The sequence below is a fragment of the Ostrinia nubilalis genome, unplaced genomic scaffold, assembly GCF_963855985.1.
Source record: "Ostrinia nubilalis unplaced genomic scaffold, ilOstNubi1.1 SCAFFOLD_42, whole genome shotgun sequence".
In the NCBI taxonomy this organism is placed as follows: Eukaryota; Metazoa; Arthropoda; class Insecta; order Lepidoptera; family Crambidae; genus Ostrinia; species Ostrinia nubilalis.
Genome location: NW_026973580.1, coordinates 42,510 through 57,784, shown reverse-complemented (window position 1 = coordinate 57,784; position 15,275 = coordinate 42,510). Strand labels below are relative to the sequence as shown.

General features: G+C 43.0%; 7 protein-coding genes and 1 long non-coding RNA gene across 8 annotated transcripts; 7 read left to right on the top strand and 1 right to left on the bottom strand.

Annotated features, from left to right (window-relative positions):
- The first annotated feature begins 258 nt into the window (after window positions 1-258).
- LOC135087477 (histone H2A) lies at window positions 259-1,645 on the top strand. Its single transcript, XM_063982199.1, has one exon. It carries the CDS (start codon window positions 861-863, stop codon window positions 1,233-1,235), a length of 375 nt encoding a protein of 124 aa, XP_063838269.1. The 5' UTR covers window positions 259-860; the 3' UTR covers window positions 1,236-1,645.
- A 250-nt stretch (window positions 1,646-1,895) lies between these two features.
- LOC135087475 (histone H2B) lies at window positions 1,896-3,019 on the top strand. Its single transcript, XM_063982197.1, has one exon. It carries the CDS (start codon window positions 2,205-2,207, stop codon window positions 2,577-2,579), a length of 375 nt encoding a protein of 124 aa, XP_063838267.1. The 5' UTR covers window positions 1,896-2,204; the 3' UTR covers window positions 2,580-3,019.
- A 491-nt stretch (window positions 3,020-3,510) lies between these two features.
- On the top strand, window positions 3,511-4,309 carry LOC135087474 (histone H3). Its single transcript, XM_063982196.1, has one exon. The coding sequence runs from the start codon at window positions 3,684-3,686 to the stop codon at window positions 4,092-4,094; it is 411 nt and encodes a 136-aa protein (XP_063838266.1). The 5' UTR covers window positions 3,511-3,683; the 3' UTR covers window positions 4,095-4,309.
- A 613-nt stretch (window positions 4,310-4,922) lies between these two features.
- On the top strand, window positions 4,923-14,639 carry LOC135087479 (uncharacterized). The gene is made up of 3 exons (XM_063982203.1): window positions 4,923-5,355; window positions 12,754-13,124; window positions 14,148-14,639. Exons 1-3 carry the CDS (start codon window positions 5,058-5,060, stop codon window positions 14,457-14,459), a joined length of 981 nt encoding a protein of 326 aa, XP_063838273.1. The 5' UTR covers window positions 4,923-5,057; the 3' UTR covers window positions 14,460-14,639.
- On the bottom strand, window positions 6,546-9,055 carry LOC135087480 (uncharacterized). Its single transcript, XR_010260849.1, has 3 exons — window positions 8,953-9,055; window positions 8,141-8,244; window positions 6,546-7,147 (listed from the first exon to the last, which is right to left on the bottom strand). It is a non-coding gene; the product is annotated as an uncharacterized LOC135087480 (long non-coding RNA).
- On the top strand, window positions 7,144-8,116 carry LOC135087472 (histone H1B-like). The gene has a single exon (XM_063982194.1). It carries the CDS (start codon window positions 7,204-7,206, stop codon window positions 7,909-7,911), a length of 708 nt encoding a protein of 235 aa, XP_063838264.1. The 5' UTR covers window positions 7,144-7,203; the 3' UTR covers window positions 7,912-8,116.
- Window positions 9,349-10,735, top strand: LOC135087478 (histone H2A). The gene has a single exon (XM_063982200.1). It carries the CDS (start codon window positions 9,951-9,953, stop codon window positions 10,323-10,325), a length of 375 nt encoding a protein of 124 aa, XP_063838270.1. The 5' UTR covers window positions 9,349-9,950; the 3' UTR covers window positions 10,326-10,735.
- LOC135087476 (histone H2B) lies at window positions 10,986-12,109 on the top strand. The gene has a single exon (XM_063982198.1). The coding sequence runs from the start codon at window positions 11,295-11,297 to the stop codon at window positions 11,667-11,669; it is 375 nt and encodes a 124-aa protein (XP_063838268.1). The 5' UTR covers window positions 10,986-11,294; the 3' UTR covers window positions 11,670-12,109.
- Window positions 14,640-15,275: the final 636 nt, after the last annotated feature.

The window sequence follows — 15,275 nt, the reverse complement described above, 5'->3', positions numbered from 1 at the left end:
CCACACCACCAGCACCAGCACCAGCAGCAGCAGCAGCACACATTGTTCACGCACCACCAACTGAAATTATGAACGGAGAAACCACATTTAGGTATCTGTGTATGATACCACAACAACATCACACGCATCACTTTGGCACTTTGTTTGTTCGCACACATAATCATTTATCGTTTAAATCGCTCTCAATTTACTTGCTTTTACCGCACAACACACACAACTAACTGAATTAACGAATAACAACAACAACAAGTAGCCACCTGAGTTAACTTATAACTTGTCTTGCATTTGATGCGCGTCGTCGTTCACTTTTCGCCATTTCAGCGGCAAAATGATAACACAATATACCTATTATCATTCAACTTTCACAACTTTTTATAATAATCACCAGAATCCCGCCGCCCGACTGCCCTGTCTGCCGGGTGCCGGCGCTTGACACTGACGTTTAATTTTTTTTTTTTTTTTTTTTCCATTACCCAAAAGAAACGCGTTTTATACCACACATACATCTGCCTACATAGAGAAAAAAAAAAAAAATCAAATTAATTAACCAAGTGAAAAGGAAAAACACTTTTTTTTTTTTTTTTTTTTTTCTCCCGTTTATATCAGCACGGTCTGTCACAAACCAACGCGAAGCGAGTGAAAGAGAAAGACAAGTGTGTCTCTTTCTGAAAATTTCGCGCGAGACGTGCATATCTATCTATCTCTTTCTGACAGTGAAACGTTCGCCCCACTAATGGGTTTGCGCGCGCCGTTATAAATATTCTGCGCTCAACAAAAATTGACACAGACAGTCTCGACGCGCGCTCGTCGTTACACGTTCACTTTGTGTGTTGATTTATTTCTCTACAAACTACAACAACATGTCGGGTCGCGGCAAGGGTGGCAAGGTCAAGGGAAAGGCAAAGTCCCGGTCCAACCGTGCCGGTCTCCAGTTCCCCGTCGGTCGTATCCACAGGCTTCTGCGTAAGGGCAATTACGCCGAGCGTGTCGGTGCCGGTGCGCCCGTGTACCTGGCCGCCGTCATGGAGTACCTGGCCGCTGAAGTGCTCGAGTTGGCCGGTAACGCGGCTCGTGACAACAAAAAGACCAGGATCATCCCGAGACATCTACAACTGGCGATACGCAACGACGAGGAATTGAACAAGCTCCTCTCCGGCGTCACCATCGCCCAGGGTGGTGTGCTGCCCAACATCCAGGCCGTGCTCTTGCCCAAGAAGACCGAGAAGAAGGCATAAATCGCCGCCGCGTTTTCGCATCATTTATGTATGCTGCACTCTGCTGCTGTATACATATTGATGATCGAGACACGACCGAACGAAACGTGTGTGCACGTTTCTTCAAACAAAAAGGCCCTTTTCAGGGCCGCAATATGATTCTGAGTATTTATGAAATGTTTCTTGACGATTGACACGAGTGCAAATCTCTTCTTACACTATACAATAATAAATACTATCACTACACAATATAATGAATAATTTATTGATTGTCTGAAAAAGTCGGCATGATGGTTAACAGACAAAATAAATAAATGCCTAATTATGAGAGAGAGACAAAATATACCCGTACGTAAATACATAGGTAGATTCGAGTTTGAGCATGAAAAATCCTTAAGAAAAATATTTTAGTATTTATAACGTGATGCGATTGATCTATTGATATATATATTTTTTTTTTTTTTATATATTATTAAAATTAATTTTAAAATCTTGCTTGCGCTTTGCGTTTCGTGAGAGAAAAGAAAGACAGAGAGAAAATGTAAATCTACATTACTCGTAATGCACTTGCATAATATTTTTTATGTCGTACGTACGTACCTACCTACCTACCTACCTACCTACATACATACATACATTTTTTTTTTTATTATTATTATTATAAAACTGAAACCAAACTAGAGAGTTGAGTGAGCGAGAGAAACGCTCCTCACATATCGCCATCTCACTCACTCGCTCGTCGCACCCATCAACAACACAGACCGTAATGTGTTATGAGCGAGACGGCACAGAGCGAGAGAGAAATATCATGTTAATGCGACGACACTATTGGTCGAAGTGACACCGCGTTGCGGTCGCTTTTTGAACTGACAGTAACTGAGGTAAACCCCAATCTACCGAAAAATTTACACATTCGCTCGTCACTCTCGGCACGGTCGAGTTGTTGTAAGCTGATATACATTATTATCGTCGTTATCCCATTAAACAATCATGCCGCCCAAGACAAGTGGCAAGGCCGCCAAGAAGTCAGGCAAGGCTCAGAAGAACATCTCCAAAACTGACAAGAAGAAGAAGAAGCACAAGAGGAAGGAGAGCTACGCCATCTACATCTACAAAGTGCTGAAGCAGGTCCACCCCGACACCGGTATCTCCAGCAAGGCCATGTCGATCATGAACTCGTTCGTGAACGACATCTTCGAACGCATCGCCGCCGAAGCTTCCCGTCTGGCTCACTACAACAAGCGTTCCACGATCACGTCGAGGGAGGTGCAGACATCCGTCAGGCTGCTGCTGCCCGGTGAACTCGCCAAGCACGCCGTCAGTGAAGGCACAAAGGCCGTCACCAAATACACCAGCTCCAAGTGAATTGGCAGCGCTTCGTCGTCGTCGTCGTTCGTGTTGTCGGTGTTTTACACCAAACACAACCACGACACAAAAACAAAAGGCCCTTTTCAGGGCCACAAAATGCATATCATAAATTGAAAAGTTTCTTGTCGATGGCGTGTCACGTAAATAAATGTTATGTACCTTACCTACCTACTTAACCTACTTATAAAACAGCTTATTTATTTATTGTTCGCTTATAGTAAGCATTGTGAATAATTAATAATTGTCTACGTATCAGATTGTGCTTGTCAGTGAAGAGTGAGCAAACTAGAGAAAAAAATATAATATCGTCAACTAAAAACAACAATGACTCCTATAAAATATCGAAGGTAAATTAGAATCAATCAACACAATACCTACATTATTTTAATTTTCGCAGATAACAGGAAAAAATATAAATTAATTATGAACGAACTATGAAGTTAATAAACTAAGCGAGTACTTATTAAATTAAGAAATAATACTTTTCACACACGTACTCGTATAACTGCAGACTCACTGTTTAAATAAAATATTTGTATCATTTTTGTACTTATATAATCAATCAATCAATATTTTGAATTTCCAAAAAGAAACTCTCACACAATATATCCGGCTAGAGGAAAACTCAAAACGCAAAAATATAAATAATTTGTCGTAGAATAATTAATTAGTTAGCCTAGAATAGGTATTTAAATACCTGATAATTATTGCTTTGTTGTTGATTTTGAGTGGAAAATACACATAACACTTCTTACTACATAGTTATTATCCTGGCACAGGCAAATTTATACGCCTGAAAGGAGGCTTCGTTCGTTAGTATTTATTATGTAGTAGTATTTTATAAGAAATGAAACTACTTACATCTATGTGTGTATAAACAATTTTGAATTTTTGAAACGCGAATGAAAAAAAAAAAAAAAACGTGCGAGCGAGAGAGAGAGCGCGCACGCAGTGAGAAAGAGAGGCGTATACATCGTCGGCTATAAATACGGCGTGGCGCGCGCGTACATGTTTTATTATAGGATCGTACGTCGAACGACGCGCCGCTCCGCTCTCTTGTAAAATTTGCATTTGTGAAAAGTTGTTTTACGTTTACGTACAATGGCCCGTACCAAGCAGACCGCTCGTAAGTCGACCGGTGGTAAAGCCCCGAGGAAGCAGCTGGCCACCAAGGCCGCTCGCAAGAGTGCGCCCGCCACCGGTGGCGTCAAGAAACCCCATCGCTACAGGCCCGGTACCGTGGCCCTCCGTGAGATTCGTCGTTACCAGAAGAGCACTGAGCTCTTGATCCGCAAGTTGCCGTTCCAGCGTCTCGTGCGTGAAATCGCTCAGGATTTCAAGACCGATCTGCGTTTCCAGAGCTCCGCCGTCATGGCGCTCCAGGAGGCCAGCGAGGCTTACCTGGTGGGCCTCTTCGAGGACACCAACCTGTGCGCGATTCACGCCAAGCGCGTCACCATCATGCCCAAGGACATCCAGCTGGCGCGCAGGATCAGAGGAGAGCGCGCCTAAGTGCTTCGCGCTCGACTTTGCTCTGCGCCGCCGCTGTCGTCCGAGGAGGATACGCGCGCATCAAACAAACACAAAAAAGGCCCTTTTCAGGGCCGCATATGATTCTTAATGTGTGTGTCCACCAACACAAGTTTCTGTCGATGACGAGTCCGAGTTTAACATTTTATTACACACTCCATAATGTGTACATACATACATACATACTTACTTACTCACTTTATAATATTATTTATGCCGATCAATAAATTATTTAACACTATAATAATTATCTAGTAAATGAGCACGCACGCAACAATCAACGCAAATTGAATATGAATGAAAGAGAAACAAAATGATAATAGTAGGCCTATATTGTGAGCTGTTCGATAGTATTTTTTTTTTTTTTTTTCTATAATTACAAAATTTCAGTTTTATGTTACTTACATTTGCCTGCATGAACTGGCTCCCGGATCATTACCTACACAAATAATTATTTAATTGATATTGATGATTTTATTTATTTTTTTTTAAGAAAAATATAACACGTAGAGCGAGCGAGCGAGAGAGAGAGAGAGAATGTGTTGAATATTTCCATCTCTGTCGTGCGAGTGAGTGGTGACGCATTATTTTATGCGAGAGCGAGACGGAACCCCTTTTTCTTTGCCATTAATTTGTTTTTAATTCAATGGAATTTATTAATTATTACTTAATATAATAATAACATAATATAAAAATAACATACGTACTTATTTTAATGTAAAATCATCAACGATACTCCGTCTCTGTCGCACTAGCGCTCGCACACGCGAGAGTGAGAGAAGACATGGCCCCCCCGCTGCCGCCCGCCCCTCGTTCGCTTTACGAATGATATAAAAGTCAGGCTCTGCCTAGTTTCGGGCACAGTCTCGTTCGAGTAATCGTCTCTCGCACACACTATCGGTGTGCGCACGTGTAAATCGAAACCACTAAACCAAATCAAGCAAGATGACCGGTCGCGGTAAGGGAGGAAAGGGTCTGGGAAAAGGAGGCGCCAAGCGCCACAGGAAGGTGCTCCGTGACAACATCCAGGGTATCACCAAGCCCGCCATCCGTCGTCTCGCTCGCAGAGGTGGCGTGAAACGTATCTCCGGTCTGATCTACGAGGAGACGCGTGGTGTGCTGAAGGTGTTCCTCGAGAACGTGATCCGTGACGCCGTCACTTACACGGAGCACGCCAAGAGGAAGACCGTCACCGCCATGGACGTCGTCTACGCTCTGAAGCGTCAAGGTCGCACCCTGTACGGTTTCGGTGGTTAAACCAACCGCTGCTGCTGAATCGTCGTCGTGTGGCGCATCATCATCGCCGCGCTGCTTGTTGTTGGCGCAACTACGACGCTACGAGGATGATCGCAAAACGATCACAAATACACAAAAGGCCCTTTTCAGGGCCGCACAAATTTCGTTAATTATAATGACTGTTTCTATCGAAGACTTTACACAATAATTACCTACCTATATTATATTATAATATATTAATAATAGATAATAATTCCTGTTATTGCTCTCACATGGCATGGCACACCTCGCACGCACACACACACACATAAATTTATCCTATCCTAGGTGCCGCCAGCACATAAATACATATTAATATAATGTACCTACCTGCCTGTACTATGCAAATAAGAAGAGTTTGAGAAAATAAATGTATGTAGGTACTTCTTTCATCCATCATCATTACACAATAATTATGTTACGGGGGGCACGGGAATGGAATGGTATTGGAACGTTTCGTTTCGGGGCTATGGAATAATATCGTGGAAAGTATAAAAATGGGGTTTTGTAAAAAAATATATTAAATAAGTCAAACAAATTTTATTTGTAATAACAATTACTATAAATAAGTGCGTCAATGTCATAAAACGTCTTTAGAGTAGGTACATAATAATTATACATTATACCAATGTTTCATTTCATATTATCACTCATATAGATTAAATAATACAACAGCAAAATTTATGTGAAAATAATAAATACATTATTATAATAAAATATTACTGTCGCACCTGTGAAGCCTCGTCGTTGGTGGATTCGATTCGTTCGCCATCAATCTGCGGCGGCAGCGCGGCGAGAATCTTCATCACCGCGTATGTACCACACTCCTCCCTGCGGAATAAAAAATAAATAATGTTATTATGTGTAGGTACCATATATAACGTATTTTTTTTTTTTTTTTGTTACTAGTACGCATAAGGTGCCCAGTAAAATTATTTTGTTTATTTACATGGACGTGCAAGAATCTTCACTAGCCCGCGTCCCACTGTCTGTGAAAGGTACGACGGCTGTAGATGGCGGGCGGCGCTTTCGTCAAAATAATTATCGTGACTCGATGTGAAAAATTAATTTTTTTTATTATGTTCATATTATAATGGCACAATCGATACATTTACAATTATTTTAATAGCATAACATAGGTAGTTCGTACGACTACGAGATCGCCTGCCCTAACAAACGACACAGGAGAGGCCGCCGTTCATGTTTTACGACCCCCGAGTCTATTGCGATAAATACGGTCCGAAGCGATACCAATATTGACGATTCATCGATGCGTATGGTCGTTGGGATGTTCGCTTTCAATTTGTCCATGAAAAAATATCGATCATAACCGTATAAATGGAGAAAAACAACATTTAAACACGACCCTCGGTCGGTCCGGTTGGCAATGTTGAAAATAAACGCGTGCAGCGTTCGAATCGTGATTCATACAGTGACATATACATCACAGACGCACGGGGGCACTATAGGAGATGTCGGTGACGCGTTAAATTCTCTAATATGTTGAATAATTTTTCGCGAAACTAATTTTTTTCAGATGCATGCTAGTGAAAAGTTTCAAGTGTTCGTACGAGAAAACATCTAGCTACAGAGAGGCTCTCCTTACGGTATTGCCATGACGCGTCGTTTCGCACCGTAAGTTTTGTCCCGCTCTAACACACCGCTCTATCCATCCTCTTTTCTCTCGTTCCGCGCGCGCGCAGTCGCAGTACGTACGTTCGTTGTTTCGCTCGCTCGTCGCGTTCCAGCAGCAGCATCGTCTGAAATTAATTGTTTTGATTCGTTCACGTAAACAGTCAAAATAACAAAAAGAAAAATGGCAGACACAGCAGTGGCATCCGAGGCACCGGCTCCGGCGACGCCCGCGAAGAAACCCAAGGCGACGGCGACCGGAGGAGCTAAGAAGCCGAAAGCGAAGCCCACCCACCCGAAGACGTCCGAGATGGTGAACAACGCCATCAAAGAGTTGAAGGAGCGCAGCGGTTCCTCGCTGCAGGCCATCAAGAAGTACATCGCGGCTCAGTACAAAGTGGACGCTGAAAAATTGGCACCTTTCATCAGGAAGTACCTGAAGAGCGCCGTCGAGTCCGGCGCTTTGATCCAGACCAAGGGCAAGGGCGCTTCCGGTTCGTTCAAATTGGAATCCAAATCTGCGGCATCCAAGAAGCCGGCGGCGAGCAAGCCCGCCAAGGGCGCCGCCGCAGCGTCGGCCAAGTCCAAGAAGGTGACGGCCGCGTCGGCCGCCGGCAAGGCGAAGAAGGGCGCCGCCTCGAGCGCCGCATCGTCGCCCTCGAAGGCGAAGCCCTCCGCCGCCACCAAGGACAAGAAGGCGGCCGCCGCGAAGAAGAAGCCCGCCGCCAAGAAACCCGCCGCCGCCGCCAAGGGTAAGGCCGCCGCTGCGCCGAAGGCCAAGAAGACCGCCAAACCGCCAACCAAGAAACCCAAGGCGCCCAAACCGAAGAAGGCCGCCGCAACACCGAAATCCAAGCCCGCGGCCAAGAAGGCGTCCGCCGGCAAGAAGTAAGCCGCCGCCGCCGCCGCGCGCGTCAGCCAGCAGCAGCAACTTGTTGTGTCGCCCATACGCCCGCCAGTGTTGTCGTGGGTAATGGTGGTGTTGGTGGTGGTACTACTGACACACCCCATCATCATCATCATAACAACGGCCGAGGCTGAGGCTGCGGTTGCAGCGAGGAGCGTCGAAAGTTTTAAAAAGCCCTTTTCAGGGCTAACAAATAATTCAAACATGTACTTACATGTGTTTCTTGCGATAGACGAGTCACATTTTAAATACAGAGGCAGACAGACAGGCAGGCAGGCAGGCAGGCAGGCCGAGTCCTGCTCTCCGCTGCTTGCTGTCCTGAAAAACAAACACATTAATTACTAAATAATTAATATAGGTATACATAATATAGGCACCCCCTATCTACCCACACACACCACACTACATGCATCTTTTATGCATCAACAACTATTTCAATATTATTTATTTGATCACCAACAAGGTAACGTTCACAAGAGAGTAACACACAAAAATTATTATTATGAGTTATCGATTCAATCTAAAACAATAATTAAAAAATAACTAATAAAAATATAATAAAAACAAGGCAACTTAGTTAAGAGTTCACAAATTCAGTCGGAGGCATCAAATACATTTATCACCAACATAATAATTAATTAGTCATTGGTGCCTCCGAATGCATTAATTTGTTTATGATAAATTCAATCCCAATCCAAATCTGTCCGTCAACTGTCGAACATCAATAATATGTTTTTGTTTAAAAATAACTGTTCGGTTTATTATTTTTATAAGACTTTAATTAATAGTAATGTGTAAAATTTTTTTATCTAAAACTGAATTAAATTTGACAGTTGAAATCCGGATTTGGAATAGAAACCTATTAGAATATGGGAAACGGGCACAAGTTGTCTTGTTTTTATCTTTTTTTTTTAAATTCCTTTTTTTACACGCCGTTGGGTTTTTTGTTTTACACTCGAAAAACATAACCCACCCTCCTTCTGGCGCAGTCGGGTAATTAACTAATTAATAATAACACTCACTCACCCCATCGCATCGTTCCGTTCGGTTCATGATAATATTCGGCCGACGACGGCGAGAGGGCGGCGGAGGCCTCCAGCCGCCGCCGCCGCCGCCGCCGCCGCCGCCGCCGCCGCAGACAGCGACCGCCCGCCCGCACGCCCGCCACACCACCAGCACCAGCACCAGCAGCAGCAGCAGCACACATTGTTCACGCACCACCAACTGAAATTATGAACGGAGAAACCACATTTAGGTATCTGTGTATGATACCACAACAACATCACACGCATCACTTTGGCACTTTGTTTGTTCGCACACATAATCATTTATCGTTTAAATCGCTCTCAATTTACTTGCTTTTACCGCACAACACACACAACTAACTGAATTAACGAATAACAACAACAACAAGTAGCCACCTGAGTTAACTTATAACTTGTCTTGCATTTGATGCGCGTCGTCGTTCACTTTTCGCCATTTCAGCGGCAAAATGATAACACAATATACCTATTATCATTCAACTTTCACAACTTTTTATAATAATCACCAGAATCCCGCCGCCCGACTGCCCTGTCTGCCGGGTGCCGGCGCTTGACACTGACGTTTAATTTTTTTTTTTTTTTTTTTTCCATTACCCAAAAGAAACGCGTTTTATACCACACATACATCTGCCTACATAGAGAAAAAAAAAAAAAATCAAATTAATTAACCAAGTGAAAAGGAAAAACACTTTTTTTTTTTTTTTTTTTTTTCTCCCGTTTATATCAGCACGGTCTGTCACAAACCAACGCGAAGCGAGTGAAAGAGAAAGACAAGTGTGTCTCTTTCTGAAAATTTCGCGCGAGACGTGCATATCTATCTATCTCTTTCTGACAGTGAAACGTTCGCCCCACTAATGGGTTTGCGCGCGCCGTTATAAATATTCTGCGCTCAACAAAAATTGACACAGACAGTCTCGACGCGCGCTCGTCGTTACACGTTCACTTTGTGTGTTGATTTATTTCTCTACAAACTACAACAACATGTCGGGTCGCGGCAAGGGTGGCAAGGTCAAGGGAAAGGCAAAGTCCCGGTCCAACCGTGCCGGTCTCCAGTTCCCCGTCGGTCGTATCCACAGGCTTCTGCGTAAGGGCAATTACGCCGAGCGTGTCGGTGCCGGTGCGCCCGTGTACCTGGCCGCCGTCATGGAGTACCTGGCCGCTGAAGTGCTCGAGTTGGCCGGTAACGCGGCTCGTGACAACAAAAAGACCAGGATCATCCCGAGACATCTACAACTGGCGATACGCAACGACGAGGAATTGAACAAGCTCCTCTCCGGCGTCACCATCGCCCAGGGTGGTGTGCTGCCCAACATCCAGGCCGTGCTCTTGCCCAAGAAGACCGAGAAGAAGGCATAAATCGCCGCCGCGTTTTCGCATCATTTATGTATGCTGCACTCTGCTGCTGTATACATATTGATGATCGAGACACGACCGAACGAAACGTGTGTGCACGTTTCTTCAAACAAAAAGGCCCTTTTCAGGGCCGCAATATGATTCTGAGTATTTATGAAATGTTTCTTGACGATTGACACGAGTGCAAATCTCTTCTTACACTATACAATAATAAATACTATCACTACACAATATAATGAATAATTTATTGATTGTCTGAAAAAGTCGGCATGATGGTTAACAGACAAAATAAATAAATGCCTAATTATGAGAGAGAGACAAAATATACCCGTACGTAAATACATAGGTAGATTCGAGTTTGAGCATGAAAAATCCTTAAGAAAAATATTTTAGTATTTATAACGTGATGCGATTGATCTATTGATATATATATTTTTTTTTTTTTTATATATTATTAAAATTAATTTTAAAATCTTGCTTGCGCTTTGCGTTTCGTGAGAGAAAAGAAAGACAGAGAGAAAATGTAAATCTACATTACTCGTAATGCACTTGCATAATATTTTTTATGTCGTACGTACGTACCTACCTACCTACCTACCTACCTACATACATACATACATTTTTTTTTTTATTATTATTATTATAAAACTGAAACCAAACTAGAGAGTTGAGTGAGCGAGAGAAACGCTCCTCACATATCGCCATCTCACTCACTCGCTCGTCGCACCCATCAACAACACAGACCGTAATGTGTTATGAGCGAGACGGCACAGAGCGAGAGAGAAATATCATGTTAATGCGACGACACTATTGGTCGAAGTGACACCGCGTTGCGGTCGCTTTTTGAACTGACAGTAACTGAGGTAAACCCCAATCTACCGAAAAATTTACACATTCGCTCGTCACTCTCGGCACGGTCGAGTTGTTGTAAGCTGATATACATTATTATCGTCGTTATCCCATTAAACAATCATGCCGCCCAAGACAAGTGGCAAGGCCGCCAAGAAGTCAGGCAAGGCTCAGAAGAACATCTCCAAAACTGACAAGAAGAAGAAGAAGCACAAGAGGAAGGAGAGCTACGCCATCTACATCTACAAAGTGCTGAAGCAGGTCCACCCCGACACCGGTATCTCCAGCAAGGCCATGTCGATCATGAACTCGTTCGTGAACGACATCTTCGAACGCATCGCCGCCGAAGCTTCCCGTCTGGCTCACTACAACAAGCGTTCCACGATCACGTCGAGGGAGGTGCAGACATCCGTCAGGCTGCTGCTGCCCGGTGAACTCGCCAAGCACGCCGTCAGTGAAGGCACAAAGGCCGTCACCAAATACACCAGCTCCAAGTGAATTGGCAGCGCTTCGTCGTCGTCGTCGTTCGTGTTGTCGGTGTTTTACACCAAACACAACCACGACACAAAAACAAAAGGCCCTTTTCAGGGCCACAAAATGCATATCATAAATTGAAAAGTTTCTTGTCGATGGCGTGTCACGTAAATAAATGTTATGTACCTTACCTACCTACTTAACCTACTTATAAAACAGCTTATTTATTTATTGTTCGCTTATAGTAAGCATTGTGAATAATTAATAATTGTCTACGTATCAGATTGTGCTTGTCAGTGAAGAGTGAGCAAACTAGAGAAAAAAATATAATATCGTCAACTAAAAACAACAATGACTCCTATAAAATATCGAAGGTAAATTAGAATCAATCAACACAATACCTACATTATTTTAATTTTCGCAGATAACAGGAAAAAATATAAATTAATTATGAACGAACTATGAAGTTAATAAACTAAGCGAGTACTTATTAAATTAAGAAATAATACTTTTCACACACGTACTCGTATAACTGCAGACTCACTGTTTAAATAAAATATTTGTATCATTTTTGTACTTATATAATCAATCAATCAATATTTTGAATTTCCAAAAAGAAACTCTCACACAATATATCCGGCTAGAGGAAAACTCAAAACGCAAAAATATAAATAATTTGTCGTAGAATAATTAATTAGTTAGCCTAGAATAGGTATTTAAATACCTGATAATTATTGCTTTGTTGTTGATTTTGAGTGGAAAATACACATAACACTTCTTACTACATAGTTATTATCCTGGCACAGGCAAATTTATACGCCTGAAAGGAGGCTTCGTTCGTTAGTATTTATTATGTAGTAGTATTTTATAAGAAATGAAACTACTTACATCTATGTGTGTATAAACAATTTTGAATTTTTGAAACGCGAATGAAAAAAAAAAAAAAAACGTGCGAGCGAGAGAGAGAGCGCGCACGCAGTGAGAAAGAGAGGCGTATACATCGTCGGCTATAAATACGGCGTGGCGCGCGCGTACATGTTTTATTATAGGATCGTACGTCGAACGACGCGCCGCTCCGCTCTCTTGTAAAATTTGCATTTGTGAAAAGTTGTTTTACGTTTACGTACAATGGCCCGTACCAAGCAGACCGCTCGTAAGTCGACCGGTGGTAAAGCCCCGAGGAAGCAGCTGGCCACCAAGGCCGCTCGCAAGAGTGCGCCCGCCACCGGTGGCGTCAAGAAACCCCATCGCTACAGGCCCGGTACCGTGGCCCTCCGTGAGATTCGTCGTTACCAGAAGAGCACTGAGCTCTTGATCCGCAAGTTGCCGTTCCAGCGTCTCGTGCGTGAAATCGCTCAGGATTTCAAGACCGATCTGCGTTTCCAGAGCTCCGCCGTCATGGCGCTCCAGGAGGCCAGCGAGGCTTACCTGGTGGGCCTCTTCGAGGACACCAACCTGTGCGCGATTCACGCCAAGCGCGTCACCATCATGCCCAAGGACATCCAGCTGGCGCGCAGGATCAGAGGAGAGCGCGCCTAAGTGCTTCGCGCTCGACTTTGCTCTGCGCCGCCGCTGTCGTCCGAGGAGGATACGCGCGCATCAAACAAACACAAAAAAGGCCCTTTTCAGGGCCGCATATGATTCTTAATGTGTGTGTCCACCAACACAAGTTTCTGTCGATGACGAGTCCGAGTTTAACATTTTATTACACACTCCATAATGTGTACATACATACATACATACTTACTTACTCACTTTATAATATTATTTATGCCGATCAATAAATTATTTAACACTATAATAATTATCTAGTAAATGAGCACGCACGCAACAATCAACGCAAATTGAATATGAATGAAAGAGAAACAAAATGATAATAGTAGGCCTATATTGTGAGCTGTTCGATAGTATTTTTTTTTTTTTTTTTCTATAATTACAAAATTTCAGTTTTATGTTACTTACATTTGCCTGCATGAACTGGCTCCCGGATCATTACCTACACAAATAATTATTTAATTGATATTGATGATTTTATTTATTTTTTTTTAAGAAAAATATAACACGTAGAGCGAGCGAGCGAGAGAGAGAGAGAGAATGTGTTGAATATTTCCATCTCTGTCGTGCGAGTGAGTGGTGACGCATTATTTTATGCGAGAGCGAGACGGAACCCCTTTTTCTTTGCCATTAATTTGTTTTTAATTCAATGGAATTTATTAATTATTACTTAATATAATAATAACATAATATAAAAATAACATACGTACTTATTTTAATGTAAAATCATCAACGATACTCCGTCTCTGTCGCACTAGCGCTCGCACACGCGAGAGTGAGAGAAGACATGGCCCCCCCGCTGCCGCCCGCCCCTCGTTCGCTTTACGAATGATATAAAAGTCAGGCTCTGCCTAGTTTCGGGCACAGTCTCGTTCGAGTAATCGTCTCTCGCACACACTATCGGTGTGCGCACGTGTAAATCGAAACCACTAAACCAAATCAAGCAAGATGACCGGTCGCGGTAAGGGAGGAAAGGGTCTGGGAAAAGGAGGCGCCAAGCGCCACAGGAAGGTGCTCCGTGACAACATCCAGGGTATCACCAAGCCCGCCATCCGTCGTCTCGCTCGCAGAGGTGGCGTGAAACGTATCTCCGGTCTGATCTACGAGGAGACGCGTGGTGTGCTGAAGGTGTTCCTCGAGAACGTGATCCGTGACGCCGTCACTTACACGGAGCACGCCAAGAGGAAGACCGTCACCGCCATGGACGTCGTCTACGCTCTGAAGCGTCAAGGTCGCACCCTGTACGGTTTCGGTGGTTAAACCAACCGCTGCTGCTGAATCGTCGTCGTGTGGCGCATCATCATCGCCGCGCTGCTTGTTGTTGGCGCAACTACGACGCTACGAGGATGATCGCAAAACGATCACAAATACACAAAAGGCCCTTTTCAGGGCCGCACAAATTTCGTTAATTATAATGACTGTTTCTATCGAAGACTTTACACAATAATTACCTACCTATATTATATTATAATATATTAATAATAGATAATAATTCCTGTTATTGCTCTCACATGGCATGGCACACCTCGCACGCACACACACACACATAAATTTATCCTATCCTAGGTGCCGCCAGCACATAAATACATATTAATATAATGTACCTACCTGCCTGTACTATGCAAATAAGAAGAGTTTGAGAAAATAAATGTATGTAGGTACTTCTTTCATCCATCATCATTACACAATAATTATGTTACGGGGGGCACGGGAATGGAATGGTATTGGAACGTTTCGTTTCGGGGCTATGGAATAATATCGTGGAAAGTATAAAAATGGGGTTTTGTAAAAAAATATATTAAATAAGTCAAACAAATTTTATTTGTAATAACAATTACTATAAATAAGTGCGTCAATGTCATAAAACGTCTTTAGAGTAGGTACATAATAATTATACATTATACCAATGTTTCATTTCATATTATCACTCATATAGATTAAATAATACAACAGCAAAATTTATGTGAAAATAATAAATACATTATTATAATAAAATATTACTGTCGCACCTGTGAAGCCTCGTCGTTGGTGGATTCGATTCGTTCGCCATCAATCTGCGGCGGCAGCGCGGCGAGA

What these genes read in the sequence shown, in the direction of transcription:
- LOC135087477 (XM_063982199.1), top strand. Translation starts at nt 861, where the DNA reads ATGTCGGGTCGCGGCAAGGGTGGCAAGGTCAAGGGAAAGGCAAAGTCC.
- LOC135087475 (XM_063982197.1), top strand. Translation starts at nt 2,205, where the DNA reads ATGCCGCCCAAGACAAGTGGCAAGGCCGCCAAGAAGTCAGGCAAGGCT.
- LOC135087474 (XM_063982196.1), top strand. Translation starts at nt 3,684, where the DNA reads ATGGCCCGTACCAAGCAGACCGCTCGTAAGTCGACCGGTGGTAAAGCC.
- LOC135087479 (XM_063982203.1), top strand. Translation starts at nt 5,058, where the DNA reads ATGACCGGTCGCGGTAAGGGAGGAAAGGGTCTGGGAAAAGGAGGCGCC. An exon ending in TCAAGGTCGCACCCTGTACG is followed by an intron (nt 5,356 to 12,753) that starts GTTTCGGTGGTT and finishes ATTTGTGAAAAG; the next exon opens with TTGTTTTACGTTTACGTACA. An exon ending in GCGCGATTCACGCCAAGCGC is followed by an intron (nt 13,125 to 14,147) that starts GTCACCATCATG and finishes AAATCAAGCAAG; the next exon opens with ATGACCGGTCGCGGTAAGGG.
- LOC135087472 (XM_063982194.1), top strand. Translation starts at nt 7,204, where the DNA reads ATGGCAGACACAGCAGTGGCATCCGAGGCACCGGCTCCGGCGACGCCC.
- LOC135087478 (XM_063982200.1), top strand. Translation starts at nt 9,951, where the DNA reads ATGTCGGGTCGCGGCAAGGGTGGCAAGGTCAAGGGAAAGGCAAAGTCC.
- LOC135087476 (XM_063982198.1), top strand. Translation starts at nt 11,295, where the DNA reads ATGCCGCCCAAGACAAGTGGCAAGGCCGCCAAGAAGTCAGGCAAGGCT.